The 15,896-nt window shown below is 37.2% G+C and overlaps 1 protein-coding gene across 16 annotated transcripts in view; it reads left to right on the plus strand.

Moving 5' to 3' along the window:
• The window catches only part of EPB41L2 (erythrocyte membrane protein band 4.1 like 2), a 116,666-nt gene that overhangs the window by 58,357 nt on the left and 42,413 nt on the right, over nt 1-15,896 (plus strand). For all 16 annotated transcript variants that reach the window (XR_001921359.2, XM_018077951.2, XM_018077962.2 and 13 more), the window contains 2 exons: nt 8,577-8,681; nt 13,130-13,172. Coding sequence is in view for 15 of the 16 variants with exons in the window: in XM_018077951.2 (XP_017933440.1) it covers nt 8,577-8,681; nt 13,130-13,172 (148 nt within the window). In the remaining variant the exon portion in view is untranslated. The remainder of the gene's footprint in view (nt 1-8,576; nt 8,682-13,129; nt 13,173-15,896) is intronic.

A 15,896-nucleotide genomic window follows, 5' to 3' on the forward strand; every position in this document is an offset into this window, starting at 1 on the left:
ATTGATATTTTGGTCTCTTTTGTGATTATTTTTTTTCTCATCCGTCTTTGTAACTTTACTTTCATAGGTGCAAATTTGAAGGACCTAGTTTAGTGCCTTTCTTGAGTATAGCTTCTCTCAGTATGCTTGTCTGAATGACAGTTCAGATACAACACCTAAGGTGTTGCCCAGAAGTCCTTAACCTTGCACCAAGTGAAACCTGTTCCTCAGTTCATTGTTTGAAATTCTCACTGTAGTGTTCTGTGGTTTTTGATCTTTCTCAGAAGTGAACTGCAGTCAATTCATCAGTGCTGTGCTGTAATCAGATGTAATTCAGATGCTGATTGTAATCTTGGATAGTTGATAAAATGTCTTGTGGTCTGTAAATAATTATTATGCATCTTGGCTACTTGCTCTGAGGAATTAAAAACTTTGAGTGGGAGTAGTATTGTGAACTTTTATACCAACCACTCTTCAAACTTACTTTGTATTGGTTTTTGAAACTTGTAAAGTTTCATGAAACAGCAGAATATCCTCCATTAAAGTGTTATATTTAATTCCTTTAAGTTTTATCTTCTAGTTCCTTAAGTCCACAGGTTGCATATTAACAAAATAGATTGATTTTCTGTGTTCTGTAGCTTTAAAGGAATCTTTAGAAAGAAATCACAAAATAGTATTGCATGCAATATACTTAAACATGAGTTACATGTACACAATATGTGCATTCATAAAGCATAAGCAATTCATTTAATCATTTTAAGCTTAAAATTATGGTAGCTTTTAAAGATAATTTCAATTTAGCCTCAGACTCTTCAGAGTAATGTGTGAATGCCTGGAGAGGTGGAAAGAGGAAGAAGCTATTGTTGAGTAGTTCTGGAGCAGCATGACTTAATTTTCATAGGCTGTGAACTGTTAAAAAACTTTGTTACCCTTCATTACTTGAAGGAGAGTTCAGTTTACTTACAGGAATAACAGTGTGTAAGTGTATCACAGGCTTGTCGAAGTATTGGAGGATGAAAGCTATTGAGTGGTATTTGCCAAAAATTGTGACCGAGTCTTTGTTCTTGTTTGAAATGACAGAACCGTGATAAAGGATAAAATAACCTAGGATCATGATTCAGTAGTGTCATATTTGAGATCTAATGGCAGTTGAGATTTAATAGCTTGAATGAATAGACTGTTGGAATGTTTGACTTAATTTCTAGAAGCAATTTTAATTATTTTTTTGACACAGTGCAAGTGACATAATTTTGACCTACTCCTTTTCTGATAATTGACATCTGTGGGAGGTATAAGTTATTAATATTTTATGGTGCTCTGCATGTGCCTCTTATTTTCATGGGGAGAAGTAAACTTCCTTTTTTTCCTCTCCTATTCTGTGGTTTTGTAGATAGTCATGAGGAACTTGTCATTAAATTTGGTATCTGCACCAGAGACCCGTTCAGATTTTCTGCTTCATATATAAACTGTGTTTTAGTGGAGAGTAACAGTTTAAACAAACAAAAAGAAGTGCTAAGTGCATAATGATTACTAATTAGAAGCAAATGAAGATCCTGTTGGGTTTGTTTACTGCATTCAGTCAGTGGTCTAATTAAGTATTTATGACAAAAGGCATTTAAAGGATGCCAGCACTGACCGTATTTTATGCACGTATGAACAAGTGAAATATATTGGAGTTGACATAGACTCTGTGGTTGCCTACAGTTTGCTAATACAAAGTAAAAATATATTTGCTCAATGTACAGTTAAGATCAGTCTTTAACCCTGAATTAAGAAGTCTGAATGAAGTTGATACAGAACAGATGTTTAATTATAGTTGAGTTTTGATTTGCAAATCTTTTTCCTGACTGCTCAGATTTGTAGACTAGGTTTATTCAAACACTAAGTGGTCTGTTTAAACTATGACATCTTTTATTTAGAAAAAAGAAAAATAGGGATGATGTTAAATTTGGCACATTTTTTAAAATATCTGTCTAAATTCAACAGACATCACTGGAAGTAATGTTTATGTGTGAAGTCATCTCAGTCCCTGGATATTCTACCTTCCTCTGCAGCATTGAGCACGACCCCTTGCCAGGGCTCGTTTGGGCCATTTTACTTAGGTTCTTTCCTGCTGCTCTTGCACCTCCAAGGCACCACTGAAGCCTTGGCTCTCCCCATCTTTTTGCCATTGCTAGTTTGTAGCAGGAGAGAGCTCCTCTATTCCCTTGGCTCTGTTTTCCCTAGAGGTTCTTGCTTGTGCAGAGCAGCCTGTGCTTGAAAGGCTTCCAGGTTGGCTGCGCCATCAGGAGCTGCCACTTTTCAGCTCTTCCTGCAGGCAGTAGAAGTGTGGGACAGGCATGAGAGCACTTTTCATGCATCACTGGCCTAGAAGCACAGCAAAGCAATTTTTTGGAGCCAAAAAAATATGCTTGTCATTGATAGGTATCATACTTTTGAAAACACCACAAGCTGTTGCACCTCTCGTGCTCTTTTGTGTATGATCAGTTTCCTGAGACTTGAAGAATAAGGATCGATAGAGAGAGTGCCTGGCCCGTATTCCTGCTTCTTCTTTCTGTGACCTTGCCTTTGCCACACTGCAAGGGACATTTATTTGTTTGTTTGTTTTAAGCAAAACTGAAGAATGCAAGGAATTCAAGGACCTTCATGTTCTTCTTAAAGTGTGGGCCCCAGAACTGCTCACAGTACTCCAACGTGAGGACAAACCAATCTGAATACATCAGGATAATCACCTGGCTGCAGATGTGGGTTGTGTTAATGGTTGTAAGCATTGGCTCTTACACAGATTGAGAAAAATAAAATGAAATCAAATCCCTTTTCCACCTGTAGCCTTCGTGATATGTGTCTTTGAAAATGTTTTTGGAGCTGAAAAACCCTTGGCGTTTCAGGCAAATACCAGTCTGATAATTATTCAACTCACGGTGAACACAGGGAATATAATAATTATGCTATGTTATACATATAGCTATGCATGATAACCTGTGTCTATCCAGGAGAGCACCTCTCTGCAATGCGGGGCCCAGGCCCATCCAAGAGATGGGGGCAGACATGGCACACCTACGACATAGGCAGGGCCTGAGGGCCCCAGGCTCAGCCAAGACACATCCCTGGGGCTCTTGGCAGGGAGATGGTGTGGGTCTCCGGGGGAGGCTGCTCCCAGACACTGAGGCCTATGAGCACTCCCAGAATCTTGGCAGAAGTAGACTTGCAGTGCTCATGTGCTTTCCTTTAGACATTTATGGTTAGCCTCTTTGGAGACCAAGTATTAGGCTAGATGGACCATTGCTCTGGTGGAATACTGTTGTTCTCAGGCTCTTGTTTTATTACATTTCTCTGAGGGAAACAGCTCAGGCATTTCTAAAAATAAGTACGAGGAGCAAAAAAACTTCATGGGGAAATAACAGGTATTGCAGACCTCAAAATGTTTGCAGTCATTCAGTTTGGGAGCACATCCTGCATCAGACTAAGGGTTTGATCTCTGAGTAGAAATGTGGGGTTTTGCCATCCTGTGGAAACCCAGCTAAACGGAGTGAACACAGAACACTTTCAAAAAATTGTGCTTCACTTGTTTTTGGGTAGGGTATTTGGGGTTCTATGTGGGTTTGTTTTTGAGGTTTTTTTTTCCAAATTTCTTCATGTTGTTAAATTGTCTTCAGGTGAGCCACAACTCTCACCTCCATAAAAAGATACATGCCTTCTTCCCACACAGAGACAGAGCCAATGCCTAGGCTGAGATGTGATTACCCATTCAATCCTTTCTGCTAGTGCAGCGCTGGGAAGAAATGCTACATACTTCCTCAGCATGTACTGCTAGAGAAAGGAGGAGGCAGGAAGAAGGGACATACAACGATCATCTGGTCCAGTTGCCTGACCACTTCAGTGGTCAAAGCATGTCCAAATGACTCTTAAACACTGGCAGACTTGGGGCATCAACCACCTCTCTAGGAAGCCTATTACGGTGTTTGATCACCCTATTGGTACAGAAGTCTTCCTCATGTCACATCTTCCTCAGGTCACAACCTCTGCTGGTGCAGCTTTGAACTGTTCCCACATGTCATATTACTAGATCCCAGGGAGAAGAGCTCAGCACCTCCATCTCCTCTTCCCCCTCCTCAGGAAGCTGTTGAGAGCAATGAGGCCACTCCTCAGCCTCTTTCTCTGTAAACTAAACAAGCCCAAAGTCCTCAGCCACTCCTCGTAGGACACTTCTTCCAACCATTTCATCAGCTTTGTTGCTGCCCTCTGGACACATTCAAGGAATTCAAGGACTTTCACATTCTTCTTAAATTGTTGTCCCCAGAACTGCTCACAGAACTCAAGATGAGGACAAACCAATCTGAACACATCAGGATAATCACCTCTTTTGTCCAGCTGCTTAAACCGTATTTGCTGCACCATAGGATGGAGTTTGCCCTTCTGGCTGCCTGGGCTCCCTGCTGGCTCACACCAAGCCAGCTGCTGACTAGCCCCCCCAGATCCCTTTCCATAGGGGTGAGCTCTAGCCAATCCTTTCACAATTTGTACTTGTGCCCAGCATTATTCTGTCCCAGGTACAGAATCTGGCACTTGTTATTTCATGCCAGTGATTGCCCGATGCTCCAATCTATCCACATTCCTCTGTAAGGCCTCTTGTCCCTCAAGAGAGTCAGTGGAACCTCCTAGTTTAGTATCATCAGCAAACTTGCTAATGGACCATTCAACTCGTGCATCCAGATCATTGATAAATATATTGAACAGAACTGGTAGCTGCATTTATATTGCATTTGTAGCTGGCAACTCTTGTATAGCCAAATAGATCCATAATATGCTAATTCCCATAGAAATTTCCGTTGTGTATGCCTGCTGCATTTAGTTTACTCTGGTTTACTCTTTTTGTGGGAAGGAGGTAAAGGACAGAAACATGCTGCCTCTGATTTTATGAAGTGGTTGCTTTATGAGGTGGCATCTGTGATGCCTAAATACAGGCTTGAAATTGGTATTGGAATAACCTTGGTTACATGCATGTTTTCTATGTTCTCACTTAAAAAGACATAAGTTTGGGGCAATATAGAATGCTGCTGTTCTGAGTACTGTTGTGTTTTAAACTTCTGGCTCTGTGAGCATATCCTCATTTCTCAGCCTCTTGGTATAGCTAGGTTCAATACGTTCCTATTCTTGTAGGAGCCAAATACGAACTTAAAATTTTACTGCCATTTCTGTGTTAAAATTTGGAATATGAAGATTTCCTTGTTTTCAGTGCTAATGTTTGTTGTGCTATATACACATAGGTATGTGGATATACCTATATATGAATGTATATCTATCTATACATATCCAAGGATAGTGATTATAGTTTTACACATTGGCTTGAGACTATCACGTAGCATCTTAACCACATGGTAGAAGAAGAAATGGAATCCAGTTTAAAAAGTAACAACCTGTGCAAACCATGATGCTGCCTTCTTAAGAGTCCCCTACTTTTCTGTTAAAAAATTTCTGGATCACAGTAGTTGTCTTCAGTTCTTGTTTAGAGACACTCTACTGTCTCTTGAAGCATGTCCTTTTCTAGAAAAGGTATATGTTATCATATAATTAAAACTATGTGGTAAATGCCTGTCCCCAAATGGATTACAGAGAAATTGCACTTGAAAAGTTTGTTTTTGCAAATTAAATACCTTTTCAGATTTTTAAAACTATATCTCAATATTTATTTATAAAATTTAAATAACCAGGGGTCTTAGAATTTTACAAGTAGGATCTTATAATGAGAACCATTGCTGGTACTGAGAGGCTTCATGAATCCATAACAGAGCTCTATAAATACCAGTTTGTGATACTATAATGTCTTTGTGCTGCTTTGTACTGCTGTCTAGAACATCAACTAACATAACTTAGGCTTTGTGGCATGGTGGTGTCTTTCCTTATGTGGAAGAGCTATAAACTGACAAAAAGATGTTTAAAGATACTGTGGACACTGCTAATGTATCCAAGCTCAGTGTTGACTATGACTTTGTAAGAAGAAACTGCTATATTTTACTGTTACACTTGCAATATATTTCCTCTAAATTTGTCTGCTTTATGTTTCTATATGTCAAAAGCTTTATATTAACTGTGGGATTTAGTATATGAACTTTATAAAAAGGGCAAGTAATTCCAGATATGGACTTAATGATAGTTTATATTATTTTTGCATTACTAAATATATTTCCTTTACTGAAATGTAGTAACTGGAACTTACCTTTGCGAGGTGTGATGACTGACCTGCACACTGACTTGGGGAAAAAAGTGATATCTATTACATGCATCTAAGCAGGCTAAGATTCTTCAAATCTTCTATTGCTTATACTTTTCCTGCTTTCAATTTATTTCTTTTCTATATTGGCAATTTTTCTTCTTAAGGGGAAGCTGTCAGGAAAATTAAGTCGTTACTTCAGACACAGGAAGTAGTCATCTGTCTTTCTGAAGAGTAAGATTTTTGAAAGTGCTGGAAAAACTTAGGATTCCTAGCTCTGACTTCTGAGTTCCACTGCCTTGTTGTGCTACTTGTGCTATTGAATGTGTTCATTTTATAATTTTGTTTCTTTGAAAACTTTCTGATCTTTGTGAGTAGAATGTCTTCTGGACAATGTGATTTTGAATAAATAAAGCTTTGGATTCTTGGGGAATAAACCAACAATGCCATCGCTCTTTGTTCAGTGCATACTTTCTTTTCTCCCCTCTTCCTCCCCTCTTGGCCTTTAACGCCCTGTGCTGTGGAGCTGAGCTGAGGACACGTGCTGAACTGGGGCCTGTTGTGAGCACTCTGCCACTGTCTGCGCAGACAAGGGCTGCAGTGTCGCCAGGGCTGCCTACACAGGGGCAGTGGATGGCGTTTCTGTGGAATTGCAGTGGTGTATGGCATCTACTGAAATCCGTAGGATAAGCAAATACAAGAATTCCTATAAGCTGACAGGCCTCTGAAAAGGCCATTTTGTGGCCTCATTGATAAATGCCACAAATAGCAGAGCAGTCATGAAGGAGTTGGTTTAAACTGGGAGGCTGCATGCCATTCACGTTCAGATTTTAACTTCCCACCCTTGAGAATGTGGTGTGAGCTGTTTGCTCTAAATCTTTGTCTCCTGTTACCTGCCATCTCTAGCACAACAGTCCTTTTCCTTAAAACCTGGCACATGGAAGCAGGACCTGGGACCTGCTTTTCATTACTGGCACTATAGACATATGGAATTGCCCTTGTTTACGTTTCTGGTTTCAGGTACAAGAAACATAGAATGATAGAATGGTTTGAGTTGGAAGGGACCTCAGAAATCTAGTTTCAAGCCCCCTGCTAGGCTGGGACACCTTCCAGTAGTCTGGATAGCTCAAAGCCCCATCCAACCTGGCCTTGAACCCTTCCAGCTTCTCTACTTCTAGAACCCTAGTTTATCTGGGCAAATGCGTTCCACTGTCTCACCACCCTCACAGAAAAGAACTTCTTACTAATAACTAACTTACATCTATTATTTCACTATAAAGCTATTACCCCTTGTCCTGTCACTACATACTCTTGTAAAAAGTCCCTCCCTGCTCTCATATAGGCCCCCTTGAGGTACTGGAAGGCTGCTGTAAGGTCACAAGAACAGATAAAACTTCAACACTAACTGCAATTTGCTTAAATTCTAGTGAGACTGAGCTACAGCAAGTGGCCTTTTTAAGAATGTGTTAAAAGGATGAGCAGTCTTTGATCATTATTATTATAAAGTAGCAGACTACAATACTGAAACTAACCACAAATAAAAATGTGTTCTTAATTTTATTTCTTTGTTACAGACTTGCACAATTAGTATTTTTAGGAAGACTAAGCTTCTGGAAGACTTGGGGGTTTTTTTTGAGTGTCTAATGGAGTCGTTGGGTACTGAGAGAGTTCATAAATACAGAGATGGAAAACAGTCCTCATTTTCTGCCCCTCAAAACCACTGCAGTATGGAGAGCTAGACATACTGCATCTGTTCACCTTGCACCTGTATGCTACTTCTCCTGGTCTGAGCATCAACTTTTAGTGGTCTGCTTGTTCTTTTTGTCTCTTGAAGATGAGACCACACTTTATTTTTTCAGTGCACTCATATCACATGATTCAGAAGTCATTGAGACGTATACGAAAATGATAGAGATGCTAAAGTTAATAGAAATGAACACTGTAAAAACTACATTAATTTTTAGAAGATAATACAGAGAAAGTTGGCTCAAATAAAGAAGTCTTCCACTATTTTAAAAATAAAGATTTACAAAAACTACGACTATTTAGTGGTACTTAATAGGGCAAAATATTTAAATTGATTTAGGTACTGAATTTTCCTTGTGTATTCAAATAATTTTTTTTTAATATATTGAAAAAAATTGAAATGTCTCTGTTTCTGTCAAGGATATTTATAGCTTTCAAATATGGTGAACAGTGTATTGTAAGAAAGCTTATAGCTTTATAATCTGCTTTATTTATATTTTAAGTGTTCCTGAATAATGTAATCAAATAACAGTACCTGTAATTAAGGACTTTACTGATTTACTGATAGCAATTTTCTCTTTTTTTCCCCCCTGTGTTTTTCCTTGATTTTTTTTTTCTTTCCATACCCTCCCACTCCCAGAAAAGAGCAAAAGGACAAGTGCTGTTTGATAAAGTATGTGAACATCTCAATTTACTGGAAAAGGACTATTTTGGGCTGTTGTTTTATGAGACTTCAGAACAGAAGGTAAGCCTTTATGAGGTTTTTGTTTGTTTTTCGTTGTTGCCATTCACTTCAATAGCTTAGTGAGGTGTGTTCTATTAAATGTATACCATTACAAACACTTGAGTGAATTTTGCTGCCTTTGCTCATATATGCGTAAGAATGCTTTATTCAGGAATGTGAAGGAAATCTAGCCCCTAAATCTATGACTATTAGGTCTTTGATTTCCTTTCTTATTAATTTTAAGCTTAAAGAAAATTTTGGCATTTGTCAAGAGGCTGGAGGTGACCCATGACTGGTACTGGATGCTAATTTTACAAATGAGTGGTGTTTGATATGACTATGTTCAAAAAGATCTCTTAAATACCATTTGGTAACTTATTTTCAGTCTTCTTTTGTACTTGCTGATATGCTAGATAGTTGAGCACATCTAGATGGCTCAGCTGAGAAAAGTCTTAAATGAGTTGATGGCATGTGTTCCATTAATTATCAAACCCAAATTTGTCTTTCCAGCATAGGCTGGCTGATGCTTTCTCCATGAAATAAAGATATATGTGTGGTCATCTTTATCTTCATAAAAAACCCAGACTAATAACTACAAATTGAAGTGGAAAAAAATTGTATTTCTTTTTGATCTGTATTTGTAGCAGAACCATCATTACATTATACCTAGTCTAGAAGTTTTTGCTTTTTTTTCTATCATCTTCTTTTTCCTTCTGTTGTGTTTGAAAGTAAGTCTAGTTAAGTGGTCTGAATAAATCTGAATTTCTGACAACTTCCATTCAGATAAAGCTGTTTTCTAGAGTTATTTGCTTTACTGCAAAGCTTTCTTTGCAGTATTGAGCAAAATACTCAATCACTCTGTATTAAGGATCCCCACATACAAAACGGGCCTGTATTTTTACTTAGGTATTTAATTTTTGTTCTTGATTTGTAAACAATTTCTAGAAATAAAAACTCTTTTGGTGTAACAATGAAGAGCATCTCAGTTGATCTTCTGAGTAATATCATAAACCTAATTTTATATGTTACTTTAACTTGTTATCCCTTTATTTCTGCTGCTCACTATTGAAAAGCTATGCTGTAAATGCACAGCAAAATAACATAAAACAGCAGTCTGATCTCTGGCAAGAGAGGAAAGGTCTAATAGCAGACCTGGAATCCTCAAGCTATTCCAGGAAATAGCCCACCTGAGTAGATCCTAGGAGGTAGATAGGGAAGGGAGCCTTTGGTTTTTGAAAGTAGAGCAGAAAAGTCTGGATTGGCGTAGAGTTAAGTGTTTCTCTCTTTTTTTTTTTTCCCTAATGTACCTCTAATTGGACTGAGATTTTCTTGGTGTTCTTCAGTCATGTGAATGCAGGAGACCAGAATTCCACATTTTAAAAAGAGCCTGTTTTTTCACATGTCTTTATCCATGGAGATACTAAAAATTTGACTGGATATGAACCTGGGCAACTTGATGTAATTCAAAAGTAGCTCTTAAATTGTACTTAGACCAGTTATCTCTAAAGGTCTTTTTTAGCCTGAATGAATCCTTGAGCTTCCCATCCAGTACTGTGGAAGTGTTACTGTAGCAGCACTTATATATTAGGTATTTACGTAAATTAAGTGAGAAATATCTGATAATGTGGTCCTTCTTTGTATGTGGAGTCTAAGTCAAGCACTTCTTCAAAGGAAGAGCAGACCATATCTCACCTGAATTAATGGGCAGCAGCAGGCTTTTATTTAAAAACTTCCAGAGAAATCTGGTCCTATCTGTTATGAGGACTGAACAACCACAGTTTGTTGGATTTTGTCTTTGTCATACAAATAAGTTCTTTGTGTTATTTGGAGAAACTTTAAAGAGAGTCTTCTCTGGCAGATTTGCATTTCCCACCTCCTACTCTCACAGAACTTTTTCTGGGTTTAGGGCCCTAGTTTTTTTGTTTTTTTTTTTCATCTCTGTAGTAAGTTTGAATTCCTTCAGTACCAGTTCTTTCTGATGCCTTTTTTTTTTTTCCTGCTGTTATGACTGTTGCCTCTTCAGATTAAAATGTCACAAATCTCTGCCCTCCAGGCCAGTCAGTACTAAATGCTGAATGATGTGTTTTTCCATTCTTGTGGACTCATCACAGCCACCCATTTATTAGCCAGCTGTTGAAATCCATGGCAGCTGTGGTGTGTGGAAACTGAATGCCAGGCACTCTTTTGAGCTGCTCCCTAATGCACCATTGGGGTACCATTGGAGGAGGAGTCCCATTAACTTTTCTCCATGCGTGTTCTCTGCAGCTGGGAGAGATGTTATGTCTTCCAATCAGACTGATTTTTGTTAGCATTAATACACACTTCAAAACTATTTAAGTCAGATTAGTCATTAATTATTTCTTTCTTTTTTACAAATGTTAAATTTATTAGTGTAAAGTTCAGTTAGGGATTTCATTGCATTGGACCCTCGAAAGTTCATGAATGCTCCATTCACACTGTAATTGTTGTGCAGAAGTGTTAGAAAGCTTCTGCTCTTACTCTCTGGGTGCCAGCTGGAAATGCTGCCTTTCTGGATTTGTACAAAATACTTTTGTAATTGTAGAGAACATTTTGTTGTTCTTTGACAATACATTACTTTGTCTCATCTATAACCTTACCATTCACAAATTAAACAAATAGATTTCTGCCTAGTGGAGCAAAGTACTGTGTATACACTTTGTCTTTTGCTTTGAAAGACAGACCTGTCTATTCTGCATTAAGAGTTCTAATTCAGGGTAGATTCTTTCATGGTATTTGTTTTATCTGTCACAAAAGACACGGATGCAAAAAACCCTACCTCTGTAATTATGCCTATAAATGGAATATAAGCATCTGATTTTATTTGACAGAACAGTAATGAAAGTTGGTGGCAAAGTCTACTTCCAATAAGCTTATTTCAGACTTGGAAAAATCAGAAAATTAACTGTTTAACTTGTGTAAGGAAAGAATTATTCTTCTCATCCTCCACTATATTCTTTTCTCCTTCTTTGTAGTGATAAAAGATAAAGCATTGAAAGCAACATACTCAGGAATGCTAGTTTTCTGCTGTAACTATGCCACGCTGTAGTCTGTATTTTTTTTACTTTACGCTACATCTAAAATGTAAGAATTTAAACTACTTCTAGTTATCTTTGTAATTGCAAGAATATGTGTAATTTCAGAGTGGAATTCATGCCAAAATTGAAAACCTAGGATGATAACTGTAGCTGAAGTGAGTCTTGGTTAAAATTATTTGAAGACTTAATGTTGTCTTCCAAGGCCTTTCCATGTCAAGGTTCTTTCAACAGCTAGCAGTTTTTCTGACTTAAGCAAAATAAATAGTATCCAGAATTTTGGAGAAGCTTTGTAACAATGTTATGAACTGTGCCACCTCTGGAAAAATCATAGTAGCTATGAAAAGCAGAGGTCACAGACTTCTTAAAGCAAGAGATGTGATATTCTCTTTTTTTACATTAAAATTGTAAAAAATTATTAAAAAGGGGTTTTTGCATTTGATTTATAAACAGTATTTATCTAATATATACATGCTGCACTTGTGATGAAATCTACTTGAACGAAGGTCATTTACAACAGGGAACTCAATATTTTGGGTCATATTCATAGGAGCCACATTTTCTATTAGCAGAGGTGATCTATCTTAAAGATTTGCATTAGAAACTATGCAAAAACATAGTTTAATGTTCTCCTAATCCATACAGACCTATGAAACTGTAGCCTAGCATATTTGTCTCTTTCAAGTGAATTGGACTTTGGGTACAAAAGCCTGTAATAGAGACTGAGGGACATGGTATTGGGAAACAGTTTTGCATCTGGAATTTGTTTGGTGCCATAGACTGAAAAAGGTGAGTCACGTTATACTCAGTATCCACTAGTTAGGCAAGAAAAATTGGTAGAAGTATGCCTTATTCAACATTTGTGCTGGTGCTAAGGGGTCCACTCAGTCTTTAAAGCTGCTAATACCTGCAGTGGTTTAGGAAAAAGCAGATATTGTCCTTGACCTCACAAGTGAGTTTATAATTCTTCCCTACCTTGCGCATTCTGTCTTTGAAATGTTGCAAGGCCTGCTGTCAGGCTGACTGTATGTATGCAAGTGTGTTTCTTCCATATATGTGCTTGAATATGTATGTCTGGCCATGACAAATAAAGGTTCAAACACTTTATGAAGTAACTTCTCAGTAACTGTAGTTAAAAGGCTTATGTTTCTAGTCTCTCACACAAATTGTTTTCTAACATGTATGGGTAAAATTAGTAAACGGGAGTTACTGATGAATATATGTGACTGATTGCTTAGTCTCACTTCCCAAAGTTAAATTTTTGGATGATCTGTCACAATGCCATCTCTTTGCATGTATCAATAGTAACTAAAATGCTATGAGCTATTTAATAGGTTGCACAGATTATATTAAAGTATTTTTGGTATTGAGTATTTTAAATACTGGCTGTGGGGTTTTTATCTTTTTATTTTTCAGAACTGGCTAGATCCTTCGAAGGAAATCAAGAGACAAATTAGAAGTAAGTACTTTTGTATTCAGATGTTATGCTCCTTTTATTTCCTCACAGAAATGGAGATAAACTTAGTAGCCTGGATGTTGACTAAATTGTATACTTACAGGTTTAAAATAATTTTTATCTGATAATGGTGTACTCAGCCTTAAAAGAGAAAGCAAATCTTCTATTTCTGTCTGCTGTCTAAGAAGGGCAGAAAGAGTCACTCAACTTTTTGCTGTAGAAGTTAATTATTTTACTGGCTATTGCCCCAAAATTTTCCTTTGTTGCATGTGACTAATGGTTGATGTTTTTGCATTCTAAAACAGTAGATGCTTTTCAGCTTTGTGCTGATATTTGAGTTATTACATGGAGAATGTCGTCTTGGAAGGGTGGTCTTGATTGTTGCCATAGGACTTTATAACTTCAAAGACTCACCAGAAAAATATGAAACTCTAAAAAGAGAATTAATATGTCTTACAGGAAATGTATACTCTTCAATACTGATCAGTCCAGCATTGACTTTTGTGATATGTCCATTTCCATAATGGAAATGGAATAGAGAGCATAATCTCTGAATGTCTCACTGCAATGCTTTTCAGACTGAATTTGTCTGAAATGCCTTTCTACTTCCTATACTCAATACATGATGAGTAATTTATTTTACCCCATTAGCATAAAAATTTGTCAAAGCTCTTCACTGCCTGGGGTACCTTCTCCATGGGGACTTTATGGAGAGTAAATTTAGGTGATACTCTGCCTGAGTCTACATATCACAAAATAAGTGGCCACTAAAAAATGCTAGACAGCCCATTGCCCTTACTGAACTTCTTCCCATTGCTTTACTAATTTGTGGCCAATCCAGGGCTTTTTGCTGATGTTTTGTTTTTGATGGAAACCTTTTGGTAATACCTGTTAGGAAACATAACTGGGGAGAAGAGGATGATGACAATATTTACATGCCTACACTTTCAACACAAGAATTTAAGTTAAGGAAATGAGAATCTAAGTTAAGGAACTGACTGTACTTGTAATTAAGAACAGCAGGGTGTTATATATAATGATAAATACATGGTTTCTTTACTATTGTTGACTCTACTGTTTTAAGGCAACACTCAATTTTTCCAGAAATCATAGTGTTGTTAATTTTGTTTTCTTTAGATCTTTGCATATTGAGGAAATCCCACACTAGGAAGGTGTGGTTTATATTTTCAGTATAGAAATCAAAGTTACAGAAGCTTCCTTGGAAACTTGTTTTTTTGATCTAACATATATATGTTGTATAACCAAACTAGAACTATTAAAATGGTGAAGATGGAAGTAGCAACCATACTTCTAATTAAGGAAAAGTTACTGGTGTTGTAACTTCTTGTTCTACAGGTCTTTAGTGAAAATCTGTTAGTTGTCCAAATATGTGCACTAAAGGCTGTTTTGTTTTGTTTTTAATAAATGACAAAATATTGAGGGTGTTTATACTTTCTGTATCAACTTTGTTGATACAAATGTTGTTGATACTTATTTGTCTTCTATAGTGATTTGCATGCTATTTGGCCTACAATTAGTGTCAAAAATTTGGAGTGTAACAATGGACCTGAAAATTTTTTAATTCACTACACAGTGTTTTTTTAATACTGTATCATATGCACTACCAAAAAAATATTTTAAGGGGCTGTGATTTTTCATACACCGTGAAGACCTACATTTTATACTAGAGAGCAAGTCCAGTTTCTTGAATTAGGAATCATGACCGGGTTTTTTTTCTCCAATCTATAGTATTTCAGAGTTGATAGGCATAATAAAGCAAACAGACAAGTAACAACAGAATTTTAAGGATTTTAAAATGAAACTTGCTTACACCAATTTGCAGGTAATTAGCATGCTGTCAGTCGTGTTCCTCGTAATCAGTCTATTAAAGTTTCCAGATATTGGAATGTACTGCAGACACATTAAATCCCCCAGACACATGGGTATCAAATAGTGAGACTTTTCTTTGTTTCAGGCTTAATTCTAAATATATTTGTCTTTGGATCAAGAATGGAAATCTTATGTACAAAACTACTCATTAAATTTAAGATACCTGTAAAACCTTAGTCCATTCGAAGAAACTAATTTCTGTTTCTCTTGTGTAGCACAAACTGAAACTGAAGCACTAGCATGCTAGATAAGTGTATCTAGACAAATACATTAATCTGAGCACACAAAGGTAACAAATTTGGAAGTGTAGTTCAGCACATCAGTTTGCAAGATGATATTTTTAACAATCTCTGTCTCTTCTGAATGCAAGCAACACCAATACTCTGCACATTGGGCATGTATGCAGCACCTGTGACTTGGGAAGATGAAATAATAGTCCTATAGTCTCCCCTAAGTCATTTTCTGCAGGCTGTCTCTTGCTACATCACAGTCCTCAGGCCCTTTGTGTGATCTCTTATTTGTAGAGGTTGGCCTTTGGCTGGGCAATTATGTGGGATCTCAGCAATTAATGATGTTACTTTGGCTAATGAACGTGATCCACAAATTACTGTCTCTGTTCTCAGGGCTACAAAGGTGACAAAAATCTTGTTTGCTTTCAGCCAGCCTGATCACTTCAGGAAAATGAATTCTTGACTTTTTTAGCTCATGTACTGGGCTGTCCACTGGCATATGTTAAAACCTCTAATTACTTCTTTCAGGGACAGGTGGGTAATTACATTTCTGTCACTTCTTCTTGAAAATTGCTACATCTAAGGTGGACTCAGACTTTTGCAAAAC

This window comes from Manacus vitellinus, unplaced genomic scaffold, assembly GCF_001715985.3.
Source record: "Manacus vitellinus isolate BGI_N305 unplaced genomic scaffold, ASM171598v3 scaffold_4_pilon, whole genome shotgun sequence".
Classification (NCBI taxonomy): Eukaryota; Metazoa; Chordata; class Aves; order Passeriformes; family Pipridae; genus Manacus; species Manacus vitellinus.